The sequence below is a fragment of the Panulirus ornatus genome, chromosome 37 (assembly GCF_036320965.1).
Source record: "Panulirus ornatus isolate Po-2019 chromosome 37, ASM3632096v1, whole genome shotgun sequence".
Taxonomy (NCBI): Eukaryota; Metazoa; Arthropoda; class Malacostraca; order Decapoda; family Palinuridae; genus Panulirus; species Panulirus ornatus.
The window spans coordinates 12,220,354-12,241,273 of NC_092260.1; the positions used below are offsets into that span (position 1 = coordinate 12,220,354).

General features: G+C 44.0%; 1 protein-coding gene across 1 annotated transcript in view; it reads right to left on the reverse strand.

Annotated features, from left to right (window-relative positions):
* LOC139760503 (dynein axonemal heavy chain 3-like) overlaps positions 1-20,920 on the reverse strand; it is a 90,276-nt gene that overhangs the window by 6,039 nt on the left and 63,317 nt on the right. The window contains 15 exon segments of the mRNA XM_071683788.1: positions 4,614-4,749; positions 5,126-5,260; positions 7,517-7,708; positions 8,205-8,358; positions 8,795-9,003; positions 10,334-10,519; positions 14,011-14,170; positions 14,303-14,466; positions 15,361-15,611; positions 15,803-16,010; positions 17,752-17,815; positions 18,106-18,248; positions 18,829-19,003; positions 19,588-19,727; positions 19,882-20,043. Of these exon segments, the coding sequence (XP_071539889.1) occupies positions 4,614-4,749; positions 5,126-5,260; positions 7,517-7,708; positions 8,205-8,358; positions 8,795-9,003; positions 10,334-10,519; positions 14,011-14,170; positions 14,303-14,466; positions 15,361-15,611; positions 15,803-16,010; positions 17,752-17,815; positions 18,106-18,248; positions 18,829-19,003; positions 19,588-19,727; positions 19,882-20,043 (2,479 nt within the window).

Below are 20,920 nucleotides of genomic sequence, written 5' to 3' on the forward strand. Positions count from 1 at the left end.
CCTCCACCTCCGACACATATATCCTCTTGGTCAATCTTTCCTCACTCATTCTCTCTATGTGCCCAAACCATTTCAAAACACCCTCTTCTGCTCTCTCAACCACGCTCTTTTTATTTCCACACATCTCTCTTACCCTTACGTTACTTACTCGATCAAACCACCTCACACCACACATTTTCCTCAAACATCTCATTTCCAGCACATCCATCCTCCTGCGCACATCTCTATCCATAGCCCACGCCTCGCAACCATACAACATTGTTGGTACCACTATTCCTTCAAACATACCCATTTTTGCTTTCCGAGATAATGTTCTCGACTTCCACACATTTTTCAAGGCTCCCAAAATTTTCGCCCCCTCCCCCACCCTATGATCCACTTCCGCTTCCATGGTTCCATCCGCTGACAGATCCACTCCCAGATATCTAAAACACTTCACTTCCTCCAGTTTTTCTCCATTCAAACTCACCTCCCAATTGACTTGACCCTCACCCCTACTGTACCTAATAACCTTGCTCTTATTCACATTTACTCTTAACTTTCTTCTTCCACACACTTTACCAAACTCAGTCACCAGCTTCTGCAGTTTCTCACATGAATCAGCCACCAGCGCTGTATCATCAGCGAACAACAACTGACTCACTTCCCAAGCTCTCTCATCCCCAACAGACTTTCATACTTGCCCCTCTTTCCAGGACTCTTGCATTTACCTCCCTAACAACCCCATCCATAACAAATAAACAACATGGGAACACCCCTGCCGCAACCTACTTCACTAGACCAATATTTCTCTCTTCTATACACATGCCTTACATCATAAAACTTTCATCTCTAACAATTGCTCCACCATATATTCTTAATCTTCACGAGCTCTTGCTCTCCAGATCCATAAATGACATAAAATCATTTGCTTTCTAAGATTTTCACATACATCTCAAGATCCCACATATATATATATAATAGACTATAATATCAAAAAGGGTAGCGAGTGGTAGGATGAAGAAATAAAGTTGCTAATGAAAGAGAAGAGAGGCATTTGGGCCGTGCTTACAGGGTAGGAGTGCAAATGACTGAGAGATGTAAAAGAGAAAGCGGCAGGTCAAGCGGATGGTGCAAGAGTTGAAAAAGAGGGCATATAAGAGCTGGGGAGGAGAAAGCATCATCAAACTTTAGGAGGTAAATAATGTGCGAAAGACAAGAGAACAACTGGGGACATTGGTGAAGGGAACAAAAGTGGAAGTGATAACAAGTAGTGATGGAGTGAGCATTTTGAAGGATTGCTAGATGTGTTTGATGATAGAGTGGCAGGTCGGAGTGGTATACTAAATGAGAGAGACAAGGAGAGTGGTTTGTTGAAGAGAAGAGGTGGTGAAAACCTTGCGGAAGATGAAATCCAGCAAGGCGGCGGGAGTGGATGGTATTGCAGTGAAATTTATCAAGAAAGGGGATGACTGTGTTGTTGATTGATTGGTTGGTAAGGATATTCATTGTATGTATGGATCATGGTAAAGTGCCTGAGGATTGGAAAAATGCATGTATAGTGCCACTTTATAAAGGCAAAGGGGATAAAGGTGAGTGTTCAAACTACAGAGGCATAAGTTTGTTAAGTATACCTGGAAAATTATATGGGAGGGTATTGATTGAAAGGGTAAAGGCATGTACAGAGCATCAAATTGGGGAGGAGCAGTGTGGTTTTAGAAGTGGTAGAGGATTTGCGGATCAGGCGTTTGCTTTGAAGAATGTGTGAAAAATACTTACAAAAAGAATGGATATGTATGTGGCATTTATGGATCTGGAGAAGGCATGTGATAGGGTTGACAGAGATACTTAATGGAAGGACTTTAGAATATATGGTGTGGGGGACAAGCCGCTAGAAGCAGAGAGGTTTTTATCAAGGGTGTAAGGTGTGTGTACGAGTAGGAAGAGAGGAGTGATTGGCTCCCAGTGAAGGTCGGTCCGCGGCAAGGGTGTGTGATATCACCATGGTTAGCTAATTTGTTTAAGGATGGGGTGGTGAGGGAGGTAAATGCAAGTCTGGGAGAGAGAGGCGAGTATGCAGTCTGTTGGGAATGAGAAAGATTGGAAAGTGAGTCAGTTGTTCGCCGATGATACAGCACTGGTGGCTGATTCGAGAGAGAATCTGCAGTAGTTGGTGACGTTTGTTTGGAAGAGTGTCAGAAAGGAAAAAGTTGAGACTCAATGTGAATAAAAGCAGGTTATTAGGTTCAACAGGGTCGAGGGACAAGTTAGTTGGGATGTAAGTTTGAATGGGGGAAAATTGGAGGAAGTGGTGTTCCAGATATCTGAGAGTGAACTTGGCAGCGAATGGAACCATGGAAGAGGAAGCGAGTCATAAGGTGGGGGAGGGGGCGACGGTTCTTAGAGCAATGGAGACTGCGCGTAAAACGTTATCTCGGAGAACAAAAATGGGTATACTTGAAGGAATAGTATTTCCAACAATATGTGGTTGCGAGGCATGGGCTATATAGCGTTGTGCGGAGGAGGGTGGATGTGGTGGAAATGAAACGTTTGAGGACAATATGTGGTGTGGTATCCGGCAGGGTAAGGTGAGGGCAGAGGAACCTATCCCGGTGGTGTTGGGTAACCGGGAGAGTAAGGTGAGAGCATAGGAACCTATCCTAGTGGTGCTGGGCGTCAGGCAGGATAAGGTGAGGGCAGAGAAACCTCTCTCGGTAGTGCAGGGTGTCCGGCACGGTAAGGTAAGGACAGATGAGTCAATCCTGGTGATGCTAGATGTCCGGTAGGAAAAGATTAGGGCAGAGAAACCCATTCTGGTGGTGCTGAATATACGGGAGGGTGACATAAAGGAAAAGGAACCTATCCTAGTAGTGCTGGGTGTCCGGCAGGGTAAGCTGAGGACAGATGAGCCTATCCAAGTGGTGCTGGGTGTACTGTAGGGTAAGATAAGGCCAGAAGCACCTATTCTATGAGTGTTGGGTGTCCGGCAGGGCAGAGGATCCTATCCTAGTAGTGCTGGGTGTCTGGCAGGGTAAGGTAAAGGTAGAAGAACCTATCGTGGACGTGCCTGGAGTCCGGCAAGATAAGTTGAAGGCACAGTCCCCTAACCTAGTGAGTTAGATGTCCGGCAGGGAAAGGTGACGGCAGAAGAAACTATCCTGGTGGTGCTGTGTGCCCGGCAGGGTAAAGTGGGTGATGAGAAACCAATCCTAGTAGTGGTGGGTATCCGGCAGCGTAAGGTGAGGACAGAGGAACCTATATTGGTGGTGTTGGGTGTTTGGCAGGGTAAAGTGAGGGCAGAGGAACCTACCCTAGTAATGCTGGGTGTCCGGTAAGGGTAAGGTGAGAGTAGTTGAACCAATTTTGGTGGTGCTGGGTGTCCGGTAGGGTGAGATGAGGACAAATTAGCCTATCCTGGTGGTACTAGGTGTCCGGAAGGGTAAGCTGAGGATAGAGGAACCTACCCTGGTGGTGTTGGGTATCCGGCAGGATGACATAAGGGCAGAGTAACTATCCTAGCGGTGCTGGGTGTCCGACAGGTTAAGTTGAAGGAAGACCAACCTATCCTAGTGATGCTAGATGTCCGGCAGGGTAAGATAAGGACAGATGAACCTTTACTGATGGTGATGGGTGTTCGGCAGGGTAAGGTAAGGGTAGAGGAATCTACTCTAGTGGTGCTAGGTATCCGGCAGGGTAAGATAACAGCAGAGGCCCTATGCTTGTGGTGGTGGGTATCCAACAGGGTAAGATAAAGGCAAAGGAACAATGTCTGGTGGTACTCGGTATCTGGCAGGGTAAGCTGAGGGTAGAGGAACCTATCCTGGTGGTGCTGGGTGTCTGGCAGGGTAAGCTGAGGGCAGAGAAACCTATCCTGGTTGTAATGGGTATCCGGCAGGGTAAAATGGGGACAGAAGAACCTATCCTGGTGGTACTAGGTGTCCGGCAAGGTAAGATGAGGACAGAGGATCCTTTCCTGTTGGTGCTGGGTATCCGGCAGTGTAAGGTCAGGACAGAGGAACCTATCTTTGTGGTGCTGGGTGTCCAGTAGGGTAAGCTAATAGAAGATAAACCTATTATAGTAATGCTGGGTATCCGAAAAGGTAATGTAGGGGTAGAGAAATCTTTCCTAGTGGTACTGGGTGTCCGTCAGGGTAAAGTGAGGACAGAAGAACTTGTCCCGGTGGTGCCGGGTGTCCGTCAGGGTAAGGTGAGGACAGAGGAACCTGTCCTGGTGGTGCTAGGTGTCCGGCACGGTAAGGTAAAGGCAGTGGAATCTTCCTGGTGGCACTGGGTGTTCGGTTGGGTAAGGACAGGGTAGAGGAACCTATCCTGGAGGTGCTAGGTTTCCGGCAGGGTAAGGTGAGGGCAGAGGAACCTATTTTGGTATTGCTGTGTGCTTGGCAAGGTAAGGGAAGGACATGGGAACCTACCCTCTTGGTGCTGGATTTCTGGCAGGGAAAGGTGATAGCAGAGAAACTTATCCATGTGGCGGTAGGTGTCCGGCAAGGTAAAGTGAGGGCACAGGAACCTGTCTAAGTGGTGCTGGCTGTACGATACGTTGAGGTGAGAGCAAAGGATCCTATCCTGATTTTGCTGGGTGTCATGCTGTGTAAGGTGAGGGCAGAAGGACTTACTCTGGTGGTGTTGGGTGTCCGGCAGGGTGGCAGGTTGGAAGAGGACGATAGGCAGCTGGTCGTGCAGCTGCTTAGCTGACATCTCCGCCAGGCACCGCTGTTCACGGTCCCAGCGCGCCCCCTCCAGGAAGAACCCCTGCAAAATATCTCACAGTTAATGCTTTAGAAACTACCTTGTAAGGGAAGGGGAACTACAGTACAACTGGTTTTGATGCCTCGTTCAATCTATGATTTGTACATTCCCAAGCGAAATCGCTTAACCTGAAATTTATTCTTATCCAAGTGACCTACCTTGACTTACACAACCTCACGGCCTATAATAATGTACAATGACCCCGGATGATTTCCTTAATTTATCGTTCATAAGAATCCAAAAGACCTCACCTGACCAGTTAGTTATGCTGGTCATAGTGATGTCGCCTTAACTGTGATTGCTACTGACGTGTTATTTCAACTGATCTCGTATATATGCTAATCTAGGTTACCCTGCTTGATGTATTATGTACACTGACCCAGGTATAGGTGCCTCCCTCAGCTTGGCGGGGGATGACCTGATAAATGACGTCATCAGCATCGAGATTTTTGCTCTGTAAGTCGTCGTCGCTGGTGTCCACCTCCTCCTGCCGCTCGCGTGGGACCTTAACCTTCTGTAGACGGGAATATTTCATCATTAATTCCAAGCATCATAGCGAGTGTATTATCAAATCAAGCGTCTTCTGCCACCCTTGAGTCGTCACCTACTTGTTCCAGGTTCTACTTTCATTACTCAAGACCCCCTTCCATAGCTCCAGATCCCTCTCCATCACTACTGGAAATCCTTCCATCTACTCAGCATCCTTTTCATCATTTGGGATCACATTTCATAACTAAGGTTCCTCTCGATTTCTCCATCACATCAGGCTCATATTTACAACCTCACGTCGCATTTCAATTCCCTAGCTTTCCATTTATAATCCTAGGGCAGGTTTTCCTTTATTTCAGGTCCATTTTCACCATCCCTGGTCACCCTTAATTGCTTTACTATTCTGTCCTAACCCACATAGGATCCTACTACTGTCCATCAGCAGATCTCATGTTAGATCATCAGGTCTTCTCTCATCTGTCTCTCCCGTGTACTCCGCCTCAAGTTTAGGTCCCATGCTAGCAAAATAGGTTATTCTTCAACACCTTAGGTCCTGTTCCACTATTTCTCATCTGTTCTCTATCATCTCATGCTCCCTATCAATCCAGATGTCTTCTCCCTTTTGCTCTTGGTCCTCTCCATCACAAAAGATCCCTCCCATCATCCTAAATTTCACTCAATCACCACAGGTCTCCACCCCTTACCATAGGAATCCTTGTATAACCCTTACTCCAGATTCCCCTCCACTACTGAGTTCTCCTTACACACCCTAATCACTTCGGTGTCATCCAATTCCTCACCAGTCACTTTCACTGCTTAAGATCTCCTGTCACTACCATTCTGTGCAATGAGTAGAGTCTCTCTTCTAACATCCCGGCTCCCCTCAATCATGTTAGGTTCCCCTCTATCATTCCATGCTTCCCTTCGTCATCCCCAGCTCCTCTCCATCGTCTTCAGCTCTCTCCTTATCGTCTCAAGTTTGTTTATCCATTCCAGGAGAATCCCTGTGCTTGTATTTACCACTCCAAGATCCCCTCCGTAACCCTAGGATTCTCTTTCCACCACTCCAAGTTCCCCGTTCATTAGTGATCTCTGGCCAATACACAATGGCCCTTGTATCACCTCAGAAACCTCTCTACTCTTCTACATCTATATTTATTACCACAGGCCTATTTCCATCACCCTTGTTCCCCACTCTTCAGGGTTCTTTTCGATTACACCATATTCCTTTCCAACACTCACGTCCTGTAATATTATTCAGAGATCACCTAATTCACAAGCTAAACACCTAAAACCTCAGGTCCCACAATCATACGAAGTTTTTTTTATTACCATAGACTCCCTCTTCATCTCCGTGGGCCCCCCTTAATCAACTAGGTTTTCTTCTCTCGTTCTCTATCGCTCCAGGTCCTAATCCCACTTCAATCAACCCATGTTCTACATTCAAAATTGATTTCCCCTCATCATCCATCCATGCTTTCCTTCATCAGTGCGACTCCATCTCCGTCGTCTCTGTACCCACCCTTGCTATTTATGGTCCATCAGTCCAGTCCATTCCAGTGTATCCTCTTTTATCCCAAGTTCCTCTCCATCACCCAACATCCGTTATCCTAGGTCCCATCCATCACTGACACTCGCTGGATAAGCTACTGTACTATTCGTTTCCACTAAATTCTTCCATTACTCAAGGCTTCCCTCTTTTCACGCAGGTCCACCTTCATCACAGCACGTCCGCTTCATCAATACTCGTCCTCATCCATTATATGGCTCTTGCCTCTTCATCAAACCTAGTTTCTTGTTTATCCACCTACCTGTCTTTCAGTCATTCGCAGACCTCCTCCATCATCGTTTGTCTTTAGATATGAATAATAACTTGGCCATCAGCAATAACCTAACAAATCTCATTCTTTCATCAACATCATGTTGTTCCTAAAACTGGGTGCTCCTCATTTAACAAAGCTTCCTATGCATCGTTCAAGGTTCATTTCTATAATCTTATTGTTACTTCACAACCCAAGATTTCTGTCTATTCCTTATTAGGTAACGTTTTATCAACTAGAACTCTCCACATTACTGTAGGAGGTCTTCTCCTTCGTTATACAGCTCCCTACTTTTCTCCCTTTATGTGGCTATTGTGATTCCTCCACAGTTAAGGTTCTTCCTCTGGATCTGATCTCTTTTCCCCTCTTGCATTATCTTGTCCCCTCCTACCTTCCTTCTCCTTCCTAGGTAATTCACTTTCTCTTGGCTCTCGCTACCTAGTGCCTCTTCCTTTCTTTACCTGATCGCTTTCCTCTTCCAACTGGGAGTCTTCATCGTCAGCCAGGGAGTCTTCGTCCTCCAGATCAGTGTCGTGAGGGTGGTACTGACCGCGCATGTTGGGCGTTGGCAATCGCTCAATCACCTCCGGGAGCTCCACGAAGTTGGGTCGAATACATTCCTGGATTATGTCCTCCACCTCCTTGTCCATTACCTGTTTGTAAACGCAAATTTGGTTGACAGAGAAGGAAGGTTTAGGAAACATTCGAAAATAACACCAGATACGAAAAATTTAAGTGAATAATCTTTCTTGCTCGATACGGATTATGCTTTTGTGGTTTGGATGTATCAATTTACAATAACTGACCTATCCTGCCACACTTCTACCACAGTCTAAGCAGAAGTTTCTTGTTAACACAATTTTATTAAAATAGATGAATAGATCTAAACGGCTGCCCCCCTGTTTGGACTGGTTCTTATGCATTTTTCTGCACGTTCATCTCACTGCAGTATAAACGCCGTCCATCAAGCAGATGTAACAGTATTAGAATCCGAATTCTGTGATAGATTTGCTATCGCTCTAACGTTCTGGAAGTCTATTAGGTTCATGAGAGGTTCGGGTGTTCAACTGTAAGGTCGTATGTCGATCTTTTACAGATATAAGCAATAAGGAAGGGAAAACGTAAATAGGTAAATATTACAAGCCTTACCTTGAACTGGAAGTAAATTCTGTCAATGGGTATGGCGTGTTTCCTGGCGTAGTTTTGGCGAATCCCCGTGAGGAAGGTGTACGGGAAGAATAGACCAGAGAACCAGAACAAGTCAGGGATCTTCTCGTCCACCCACCGCTGGAAGAACTTCAGCCTGGGGGAACAGGAGCAGGAACTGAAACAAACACACTTTCTCCATTCCAGCACCTCGTTGAAAAACCTGTTTCAGGATGAACACGAACATTTCGTGCGGGAAATCCAGAATAGTCACAAAGATGTACTGGTAAAACTGCTGGGCTTTCAATGAGGCATTCAATACGTATCTTCTGTATTATCCTGTATAGTCTTGGTTCACATGCTGTGATGCTTCTGGCCATGGGGATAATTTCCAAAGCATTATACGCTCCAAATCTATACCTTAAAAGTCTGACGTATAAATCTAGAATTCATGAAGGTATTAAATGAAAAGTATTTTTACAGATGATTTTGAAAATAACTTATATCTCCTTTTATCAGCCCATGCAACTGAGAGACCAAAGAATATTAAACTCACGAATCAAGTCAACCAGACTCACTGCGTAAGAGTGTACCTGTGAAGGAGGTCGCTGATGTAAGGAGCGAGGGCTTTCCTAGAGGGGTAAGAGCGACTTTCCCAGTCTGGGGGCACTCGTCCTAGGACTAAGGCCTGGTAAGTCGTCTCCACCTCGTCAGACATGAGGCTCTCCCCACTCACCGCCTTCTTCACTCCTTTTAACGAGGTTTTGATAGTAGCTATTAGTCGGTTGTAGCGCAGCAGCTCCTGAAGGATGCAGGGATGTTGCAGCTCGATGGAAAATTATGTTGTTCGTGAGAAGTTTAATGTATTTATCATGTGTACATCTCATCTTTGGTCACTCTCCTTGTGTGTGTGTGTATATACATATATATATATATATATATATATATATATATATATATATATATATATATATATATATATATATACAAATGTATATTACATATTCGCCATTTCCCGCGTCAGCGAGGTAGCGCTGAGAACAGAGGACTAAACCTGAGAAGAAATATCCTCACTTGGCCCAGTTCTCTGTTCCCTCTTTTGGAAAATCTAGAACGGGAGGGGTGGATTTCCAGCCCCCACTCCCTTCCCTTTTAGTCGCCTTCCACGACTTGCAAGGAACACGTGCAAAGTATCCTTTCTCCCCTATCCCTCGGATAAATAAATAGATAAATAAAATGATAAATGATATATATATATATATATATATATATATATATATATATATATATATATATATATATATATATATATATATATATATATATATATATATATATATATATATTCTTTTTTTTTTTTTTGCTTTGTCGCTGTGTCCCGCGTTTGCGAGGTAGCGCAAGGAAACAGACGAAGGAAATGGCCCAACCCACCCCCATACACATGTATATACATACGTCCACACACGCAAATATACATACCTACACAGCTTTCCATGGTTTACCCCAGACGCTTCACATGCCCTGATTCAATCCACCGACAGCACGTCAACCCCGGTATACCACATCGATCCAATTCACTCTATTCCTTGCCCTCCTTTCACCCTCCTGCAAGTTCAGGCCCCGATCACACAAAATCTTTTTCACTCCATCTTTCCACCTCCAATTTGGTCTCCCACTTCTCCTCGTTCCCTCCACCTCCGACACATATATCCTCTTGGTCACATACACATGTATATACATACACGTCCACACACGCACATATACATACCTATACATCTCAACGAATACATATATATACATACAGAGACATATACATATATACACATGTACATAATTCATAGTCTGCCCTTATTCATTCCCGTCGCCACCCCGCCACACATGAAATGACAACCCCCTCCCCCCGCATGTGCACAAGGTAGCGCTAGGAAAAGACAACAAAGGCCACATTCGTTCACACTCAGTCTCTAGCTGTCATGTATAATGCACCGAAACCACAGCTCCCTTTCCACATTCAGGCCCCACAAAACTTTCCATGGTTTACCCCAGTCATCTTCAGTGTAGTTATATCAACAGACGATAAAAGTATGATTTACTTGAAATACTTTGGAAAAGTGCTGGGTAGGAGAACTGACCTGCCTGAGGACGGTATTGAGGGACTGGGTGTAGCTGATAGGGTGGCGCTGCTCCACCTCCGCCAGGTCGAACTGTGGAGGCAGGCGGGCCAAGATCTCGCAGGCCAGGTCCCGCACCACCACAGCCACATCGCCCGTCACGCTGCTGCCCAGCTGTGGCTCCAGCTGTAGGATTCCTCGGAACAGCTGCAACATTATATTACATAGTCTTCAGAATTAGTTGGTAGATGTAGTCAGTACCTTATGCTTTGGTGAGTATATTCAATTTATACAAATATTGTGCCAGTCCCTCTCAGCGCTTTCTACGATATCCTTGTATTAACTTTCTAAAATGGGAAACAGAAGAAGGAGTCACGCGGGGAGTGATCATCCTCCTCGAAGGCTCAGAGTGGGGTGCCTAAATGTGTGTGGATGTAACCAAGATGTGAAAAAAGGAGAGATAGGTAGTATGTTTGAGGAAAGGAACCTGGATGTTTTGGCTCTGAGTGAAACGAAGCTCAAGGGTAAAGGGGAAGAGTGGTTTGGAAATGTCTGGGGAGTGAAGTCAGGGGTTAGTGAGAGGACAAGAGCAAGGGAAGGAGTAGCAATACTCCTGAAACAGGAGTTGTGGGAGTATGTGATAGAATGTAAGAAAGTAAATTCTCGATTAATATGGGTAAAATTGAAAGTTGATGGAGAGAGGTGGGTGATTATTGGTGCATATGCACCTGGGCATGAGAAGAAAGATCATGAGAGGCAAGTGTTTTGGGAGCAGCTGAATGAGTGTGTTAGCGGTTTTGATGCACGAGACCGGGTTATAGTGATGGGTGATTTGAATGCAAAGGTGAGTAATGTGGCAGTTGAGGGAATAATGGGTATGCATGGGGTGTTCAGTGTTGTAAATGGAAATGGTGAAGAGCTTGTAGATTTATGTGCTGAAAAAGGACTGATGATTGGGAATACCTGGTTTAAAAAGCGAGATATACATAAGTATACTTATGTAAGTAGGAGAGATGGCCAGAAAGCGTTATTGGATTACGTGTTAATTGACAGGCGTGCGAAAGAGAGACTTTTGGATGTTAATGTGCTGAGAGGTGCAACTGGAGGGATGTCTGATCATTATCTTGTGGAGGCTAAGGTGAAGATTAGTATGGGTTTTCAGAAAAGAGGAGTGAATGTTGGGGTGAAGAAGGTGGTGAGAGTAAGTGAGCTTGGGAAGGAGACCTGTGTGGGGAAGTACCAGGAGAGACTGTGTACAGAATGGAAAAAGGTGAGAACAATGGAAGTAAGGGGAGTGGGGGAGGAATGGGATGTATTTAGGGAATCAGTGATGGATTGCGCAAAAGATGCTTGTGGCATGAGAAGAGTGGGAGGTGGGCTGTTTAGAAAGGGTAGTGAGTGGTGGGATGAAGAAGTAAGAGTATTAGTGAAAGAGAAGAGAGAGGCATTTGGACGATTTTTGCAGGGAAAAAATGCAATTGAGTGGGAGAAGTATAAAAGAAAGAGACAGGAGGTCAAGAGAAAGGTGCAAGAGGTGAAAAAAAGGGCAAATGAGAGTTGGGGTGAGAGACTATCAGTAAATTTTAGGGAGAATAAAAAGATGTTCTGGAAGGAGGTAAATAGGGTGCGTAAGACAAGGGAGCAAATGGGAACTTCAGTGAAGGGCGTAAATGGGGAGGTGATAACAAGTAGCGGTGATGTGAGAAGGAGATGGAATGAGTATTTTGAAGGTTTGTTGAATGTGTCTGATGACAGAGTGGCAGATATAGGGTGTTTTGGTCGAGGTGGTGTGCAAAGTGAGAGGGTTAGGGAAAATGATTTGGTAAACAGAGAAGAGGTAGTAAAAGCTTTGCGGAAGATGAAAGCCGGCAAGGCAGCAGGTTTGGATGGTATTGCAGTGGAATTTATTAAAAAAGGGGGTGACTGTATTGTTGACTGGTTGGTAAGGTTATTTAATGTATGTATGACTCATGGTGAGGTGCCTGAGGATTGGCGGAATGCGTGCATAGTGCCATTGTACAAAGGCAAAGGGGATAAGAGTGAGTGCTCAAATTACAGAGGTATAAGTTTGTTGAGTATTCCTGGTAAATTATATGGGAGGGTATTGATTGAGAGGGTGAAGGCATGTACAGAGCATCAGATTGGGGAAGAGCAGTGCGGTTTCAGAAGTGGTAGAGGATGTGTGGATCAGGTGTTTGCTTTGAAGAATGTATGTGAGAAATACTTAGAAAAGCAAATGGATTTGTATGTAGCATTTATGGATCTGGAGAAGGCATATGATAGAGTTGATAGAGATGCTCTGTGGAAGGTATTAAGAATATATGGTGTGGGAGGCAAGTTGTTAGAAGCAGTGAAAAGTTTTTATCGAGGATGTAAGGCATGTGTACGTGTAGGAAGAGAGGAAAGTGATTGGTTCTCAGTGAATGTAGGTTTGCGGCAGGGGTGTGTGATGTCTCCATGGTTGTTTAATTTGTTTATGGATGGGGTTGTTAGGGAGGTAAATGCAAGAGTCCTGGAAAGAGGGGCAAGTATGAAGTCTGTTGGGGATGAGAGAGCTTGGGAAGTGAGTCAGTTGTTGTTCGCTGATGATACAGCACTGGTGGCTGATTCATGTGAGAAACTGCAGAAGCTGGTGACTGAGTTTGGTAAAGTGTGTGGAAGAAGAAAGTTAAGAGTAAATGGGAATAAGAGCAAGGTTATTAGGTACAGTAGGGGTGAGGGTCAAGTCAATTGGGAGGTGAGTTTGAATGGAGAAAAACTGGAGGAAGTGAAGTGTTTTAGATATCTGGGAGTGGATCTGGCAGCGGATGGAACCATGGAAGCGGAAGTGGATCATAGGGTGGGGGAGGGGGCGAAAATTTTGGGAGCCTTGAAAAATGTGTGGAAGTCGAGAACATTATCTCGGAAAGCAAAAATGGGTATGTTTGAAGGAATAGTGGTTCCAACAATGTTGTATGGTTGCGAGGCGTGGGCTATGGATAGAGATGTGCGCAGGAGGATGGATGTGCTGGAAATGAGATGTTTGAGGACAATGTGTGGTGTGAGGTGGTTTGATCGAGTAAGTAACGTAAGGGTAAGAGAGATGTGTGGAAATAAAAAGAGCGTGGTTGAGAGAGCAGAAGAGGGTGTTTTGAAATGGTTTGGGCACATGGAGAGAATGAGTGAGGAAAGATTGACCAAGAGGATATATGTGTCGGAGGTGGAGGGAACGAGGAGAAGAGGGAGACCAAATTGGAGGTGGAAAGATGGAGTGAAAAAGATTTTGTGTGATCGGGGCCTGAACATGCAGGAGGGTGAAAGGAGGGCAAGGAATAGAGTGAATTGGAGCCATGTGGTATACAGGGGTTGACGTGCTGTCAGTGGATTGAATCAAGGCATGTGAAGCGTCTGGGGTAAACCATGGAAAGCTGTGTAGGTATGTATATTTGCGTGTGTGGACGTGTGTATGTACATGTGTATGGGGGGGGGGGGGGGGTTGGGCCATTTCTTTCGTCTGTTTCCTGGCGCTACCACGAAACCGCGGGAGACAGCGACAAAGTATAAAAAAAAAAAAAAAAAAAAAAAAAAAAAATATATATATATATATATATATATATATATATATATATATATATACATTAGTTCAGGTCAATCGGTGTGAGACTACAATGAATCGGGAGTTAATTTTCCACAGCATCCACATCACCAGGATTCCTCACCTGTTCGGTTTCCCGATGGTCCTTGGCGAGGTCAGCATTCTCGTGCAGACCAAACACCTGGGGTGGAGAAGACAGTGGAAGGCTGCCAATGTGGTCCAGAAAATCCTGCCACGTAGTTGCTGCGGGCACCTGGTAGTCCTGTACTCCATACACCTTGTACCTGACCACATGAAGTGGTATCAATAATGCTCGAAATTTTCTGCATAATAAATTTGACTCCGTTCAAATATTCCAAATTATTTTTCATGAAAATTGAATTGACAGAAAAACCATACTTAAAGCTAAATCTCACGTCTCATCCTCGATGATCTCCTGGTTGTAGAATTTAGTGAGTAGACAGAGCAAGAGGCGCCGGTCTTTCGAGTCGGTTACTCGGCCCCCGTAATTGCACTCGCCCGTCAGGTACACCAAAGCCTCCAGAGGCACGGAGCTGCCCTCACACTCACTGAGCAGCATCTGACACAGGTAAGGAGGTAAGTCACATGCATGATACTTTGATGGTATGTAAATGATTCCAAAACTGAGTATATCAAGAAACCTTGTGATGAAGAGAATATCTTGGCGTAGACGCCTCCAGGCTTGCTAAACTCCAGCTTAAAAGTTATGGTTGAGCACAATCTCATTCCCTTTATTTGTTTTAACATCAACGAACTGATAGGGTCAAATTCAGTCACGCCAGACTTTTTCTAGGAGAGAATGCTAACTCTGTGATCAATTACACGCTTGTCTGATATTAAGGAAGTGAACTCTGTTGTACTGTATCTAGCGCATGTCTCAGTAAACATAGCCAACCTCTCAAAACTACGTTGCTTCTCAGGATGCAAGCGTTATAATTTTCCTCAAACGAAGAGTACCTAAGCCACCGGAGATTTCAAGATTTTCAAGACGTCGCGTTGGTTCCTCTAATTACTCGATTTTGATACATATAATCTCCGATTTTCAACGGTCGTCTCATACAAAACTTCACTTATCAGTACCTAGCAATCATCATGTGTATTCATTATAATCATATAAAGAACAGATGACGTAGGATGTGTGTGGTACTGGGAACAGATTCGTGTGAAGTAGTACACTGTATGGGGCTTGTTACACTTAGTTATAGCAAATGACTTCACGTAATAAAGCTTACTGCAAAACTTGTAGTGAAAGTACTTTACGGAAGATAATCTTACGTACCTCTTTTGTATTTCAAGTACTTCGTGAAAGGAAGAAGTGGTAACCTTTCGGAAAGTATGCTCCCTCCTCCCCAAACACCTGTCTCCTGCGTTTGGTTCATGCAGATAGAATAACCTTACTATTGCTTGCGTTCTTCAAATGTTACCTATGCAAAGACGTTCAGAGTGTATTTACCTGGAGTTGCTTGACGCTGATCCTAATGTCCGACTCATTGAATTCATATGGAACATTCCAGCCAAGGGGTCCAAAGTTTCTGCGTTCCTGGATAAGTGCATGGAAGAAGCAGAGGCCGTAAAGGAGTCGCTGAAATGGTCGCTGGTTGTGGCATGAGTTGAAGAAGTCCGGGTCGTTGATGGGATTGCTGTGGTACGACTTGAGCAAGTTGGCACGGAGGCCCCTCGGAGGTTCGTTCGTCATCTTGATGCCTAAGAAACGAATTAACTTTTAGACGAGTATGGTGACTTAAGAATATTTCATATCTATAATTATAATGTGCAAAATAAATTCTGCACGAACTATGCTGGAAAAAGCTTTAAAGGTAAATTGAGAATTACAGTACACTTATTTCAAGGGTCTTGGAGAAGGTGAGAACAAAGTTTGTTGTTCTTGTACTCACCATCTTGCAGCAGCGACACAGGGAAGGCAGGAGAAGGATAGCTAGTGAGCCACAGGCGGAAGCTGGGGTGGGTGTCGTCGGAGTGAAGGATCTGGCTGCAGAGTATCTCCAGGTGTGTCATCCAGGACTGCGCCAGGTGGCAGTTCTGGAGCACGACCCACCACCCGAACTCCGCTCCCTGCTGCATCATGCTCTCAGCCACCGCCCCCTGTGGACGCAGCCAAGGGTTTCACTTCCAGCACTACCCTTGTGTTGAGCTTTCAGTAAGTACAGTTATGGGCTCTCTCGGAGTTAGGTCAGACTCCTACAGCATTGTGCATACAGTCGTAAACTAGATTAGCATAGAAGACAGCTAGGCTATTTCAGTAACTGTGGTTAAGTAAATAGTTAATCATATGTTCCCCTTTGCCAGACTAAGTATATCAGTGAGAACATATGACCTATTCAGAATATGACTTGCTGAGAACATGGATACGATATGCGAAGGAAACATCACGCAAACAATTCCTGGACAGATCATTGGATAATGGAGGTTAGCAGGGAATTCTGCGACGTTAGTCGGACCACAAGATAATAACCTACACAAATCTCTGAGAGAACTCACATCAATTCCAGGCTGAATTTTACTGAATAGATATACATTGGCACGAGTTTCTGCTGAAGGAAATATTTAACTAAGGAATATTTAATGGGAAAACAATCCGTAATTTTTCTAATTACTAACCTTTCACATTAACCACACACACACACACATACATCCCTGGGGATAGTGGGGAAAGAACACTTCCCACGTATTTCCTGCGTGTCGTAGAAGGCGACTAAAGGGGGAGGGAGCGGGGGGCTGGAAATCCTCCCCTCTCGTTTTTTTTTTAATTTTCCAAAAGAAGGAACAGAGAAGGGGGCCAGGTGAGGATATTCCCTCAAAGGCCCAGTCCTCTGTTCTTAACGCTACCTCGCTAACGCGGGAAATGGCGAATAGTTTGAAAGAAAAAAAGAATATATATATATATATATATATATATATATATATATATATATATATATATATATATATATATATATATATATATATATATAATATATATATATATATAATATATATATATATATATATATATATATATATATATATATATATATATATATATATATATATATATATATATATGGAGCGGGGGCTGGAAATCCTCCTCTCTCGTTTTTAGTTTTCCAAAAGAATGAACAGGGAAGGAGGCCAAGTAAGGATATTCCCTCAAGGGCTCAGTCCTCTGTTCTTGACGCTACCTCGCTAACGCGGGATACAGCGAATAGCATGAAGGGGAAAAAATTATATATATATATATATATATATATATATATATATATATATATATATATATATATATTCTATCATTTATTATACTTAACCGTAGTCTCCCGCGTTAAGAACCTTCGCCCCCTCCCCCACCCTGTGACTCACGTCCGCTTCCATGGTTCCATCCACTGCTAAATCCCTTCCATATATCTAAAACACTTCACTTCCTCCAGTTTTTCTTCATTCAAACTTCCCTCCCAACTGACTTGTCCCTCCACCCTACTGAACCTAATAACCTTGCTCTAATATAAACCAGCGTCAAACTACATCAAAATGTGGATAGAGAGGAGGTTAACGCCTGGCTATGACTGAGAGTATCATTAGTACCAGCTTTATCCTAGATGGATGGAGATAGTGGGGCTAAGAATTACATACATGTACTACAATAGACCTCAGAAGTGTCAGAAGGCTTCAGAATTGCCTCTTAACTTTAAATCAGAAACAAGGCAAAAGACATTACATCCTCGATGACATTCTAAGAAAATTACTCGTAATTAACTTTACACGTTTGTATGGGTGTCATCAGGACTAACTTAACCATCGGTAAGCAACGAGACCAAGTATGACACTACGATATCCTATGACCAGTGCTTACCTGGCCCTGACCCAAGGAGACTACCTGAACATCCTCTTCACCGACCTCTACCTCTTTAGCGAATCTGGAAATAAGTAGTTTGTGAGTATAAATGAACATATATGTGTATTATATGTATTTAAGTATAAGTAGGTACGCCGGTGATACATATAATATGTACATACATTCACACACAAAGAATTAAGTGTGAAAATAACCTGGAGGTTTCTATATGATCAAATATATTCAGATCCTGTGATCGTATGGCCATAGACTGAGAACAGTAATGAAGTCTGATACTTAGGCCAGAAGATAACATTCCTAGGAGGGTGGTGGGGCAACACAGAGCATAACTGGGCAACTGGCCGTAGGTACCTGCGGAGGTCAGCGACGGGGTCGGTGCCGGGGGAGAGGATGAAAATCAGCGGCGTACTGCAGGTGGAATCAGCGTAAGACGACGAGACATCGAACTGTGGTGGCGAGAGGTACTCCTCCCCAAGCTGCCGCGCTATCAAGTCCTGCTCATACGACAAAGAGAAAATTCGAGTAAGGAAGATTCCTGACGGACATGGGGGAGTTAACTAGCCAGGGACGTAAATGGCAGTCACCACCAGTCCAGAACCTACAGTGGCAAAGCCGTCAGCAACCCTTCTCTGTAATACTAGACCTACTAACGTTAATGCAATGACAACGCTCGTCTGACATTAATGTGTTTTAACTGCAGCATAACCTAGATCGTGTACACTGACATAGATGACGGCTGTTTTCACCCACACCTTATAGCTAGACAGGTAAAGGCACTTGACTAAACAGAAGTGAGACGAGATGTTTAGTTGATCAATCTTTCTTATGCTTATGTGTTATCAACGATTAATTGTCTTAATTCAAAGGAAAATAATAACTTTTGATACAAGACTATGACACCAAAAATACATTTATCTAATAAGTGGCTACCATTGTCTCCATGGATATGGACCTGTTTGCAAGTTTTCCTACTGATAATATGTCCCTGACTTTCTCCCATGATTAACAACATTCATATGATTATCACATTCATATGACAATAAATGACTCAAGTGCCATCCATGTGAAACTGACCTGGATGGCGAGAGTGATCTTGTCTGGCCTGATGCACTTGAGGACGGCGAGGTGGTCGAGCCCATGCAGTTGGTGGTAGGGCTCGGGGTAGGTAGCCAGGTGCGGCGCCGCCGAGTTGTATACCTCCTCCCACGCCTCCAGGTTGTTGGCCAGGTGTTCCTGGATACCTGACAAACTGCATAAACATATAGTCAGATACAGGAAATTCAGTACCATGTCACTTTTTGGAAGCGACTGCCTCTGGTTAGTTACTGGAGGAAATAAGTGTAGCCAAGCTGATGAAATTGTATGTGTTGCTGGTTTATTAAAAGGAGGGTGAAAGAAGTTCCATTAAAGGAGCTGAATACAGCAATGTATAACATGTTTTGGCCACTTCTATTAAGAACCTTCAATAAAATCACTCAACTTTGCATTCACTTTCATATCCTTTCAAGACTGAGGACATTAGGAGAGATCAGGAACGTGAGTATTAGTGTGGTAAGAGTAGAGAAGCAAACATGACAATGAGAAATGCCTATAAACTTTAGATTTAATTAAGGAGGTGAGGATAAAGTCACTCGCGGACTTGTAGCTAAGCATTTATGAAGTGTTTTATAAAAACGTCTGTATGGTGCTCCTCTTAATCACTCTTAACTGGTAATTCATTCCATATGTTAGCAATCCTGTCAAAATGAAAATCAACCTTACTGAGAAGGCTCCCAAAAAGGAGCAATGAGATGAGAAAGTTGCATCTTTGATAAGGAGAATGACGTCCCTCACCTGTCACAGTTGGCTGCCTGCACCAGCTGGGCCCACGCTTTGTCAGAGAGCCAGGGTGCTGGGGGCGGACCGTGGGGGTTGTTCAGCATACCATTCCCCCCGGTCAGCAAGAACCTCCAGACGTCCTCGTTCACCCCATCCTGCCGTAGCCACAAGTCAAATGTTTTTCTTTATCATAAGAAGTGCATTCAAATTATCCAGAGTAATACAGACACTTACTTCAGGCATATTCCATATAAAGTTATCAATGCTAATTTGCATACACGTCAATATAAGAGAGTGTAGAAACTGCACCTGTGCTTGCTGGAGCCTGACACACAGCATGAAGGTGAAGAGCATTTTGTCTCTCTCGAAAAGCGAGCGACTGACGGAAAGGAAGATGGCTCGTGTCAGGTGAGTGTTGAGTAGCTGGATCCTCGAGGCCACGTCATCGCTGGTCGCTGAACTTCTGATCGACTTTAAGGAAAAGAAGCATCTCAGCAACACACATTGTAAGTACATCCCGTAAAATATTCAAGCACAGCCCATCAGCAATTCTGTATATACAAATATTCGTCTCTCAACACTAATAAGAAGAAAATTAGCCGTCACCTACTAGTGCCATGAAATACAAATAAAGGAGTAGGTGTTCTAATACCTAAAACTCAGCAAATATGCCAAAGAAATTTGTCACATCCCATTACTAAACATCCTCACATAACCAGTAGACTCCAGCGCTTTTAGTCCTTCCTATATTGTACATACAAACATTTCCACTGAGCCTCTTTGCTGGCCATAGACTTAAGGCAGTACCGGATAGAACCCACACCCTCAGAAACTACTAAGTTACTCTATATCAAGAAACAGAAGGTATCAGCTTTACGGCACACAATATTCCACAATACCCACAAAGACAACCAAATGCCTAAACTATACTATACTAAACTATAATATCTATATCATCAATATGCAGATCCAATCAGTTCCATTAAACGAGAGATTCGAAGATGATCATGATTAAAGTCTACTACACCAAGTTACAAAACCCGCAAATAACAGAGGCGGCTAAGTTCTTAACACCTTACAGCCATGGAAAATAATGCACCCATCCACATATCTCATCAGCGCCCCTTCTCCCACCTCCACGGTAAAGACAAGTACAACCCACATTCAGATGGAGTCTTAGCTATACTGTAGTATAGCAAAATTCCTATCACTTCACAGCTCTGACATGTAAAACAAGGACATGGATCCCCTAACAACACAAACGCGTTTCAGTCCCAAGTGCAACTTGTGGAGAAATTAGGAAGGGGGAGCAATTTTGCCCCCCCCCCCCCCCCCCTAAATTCATAAG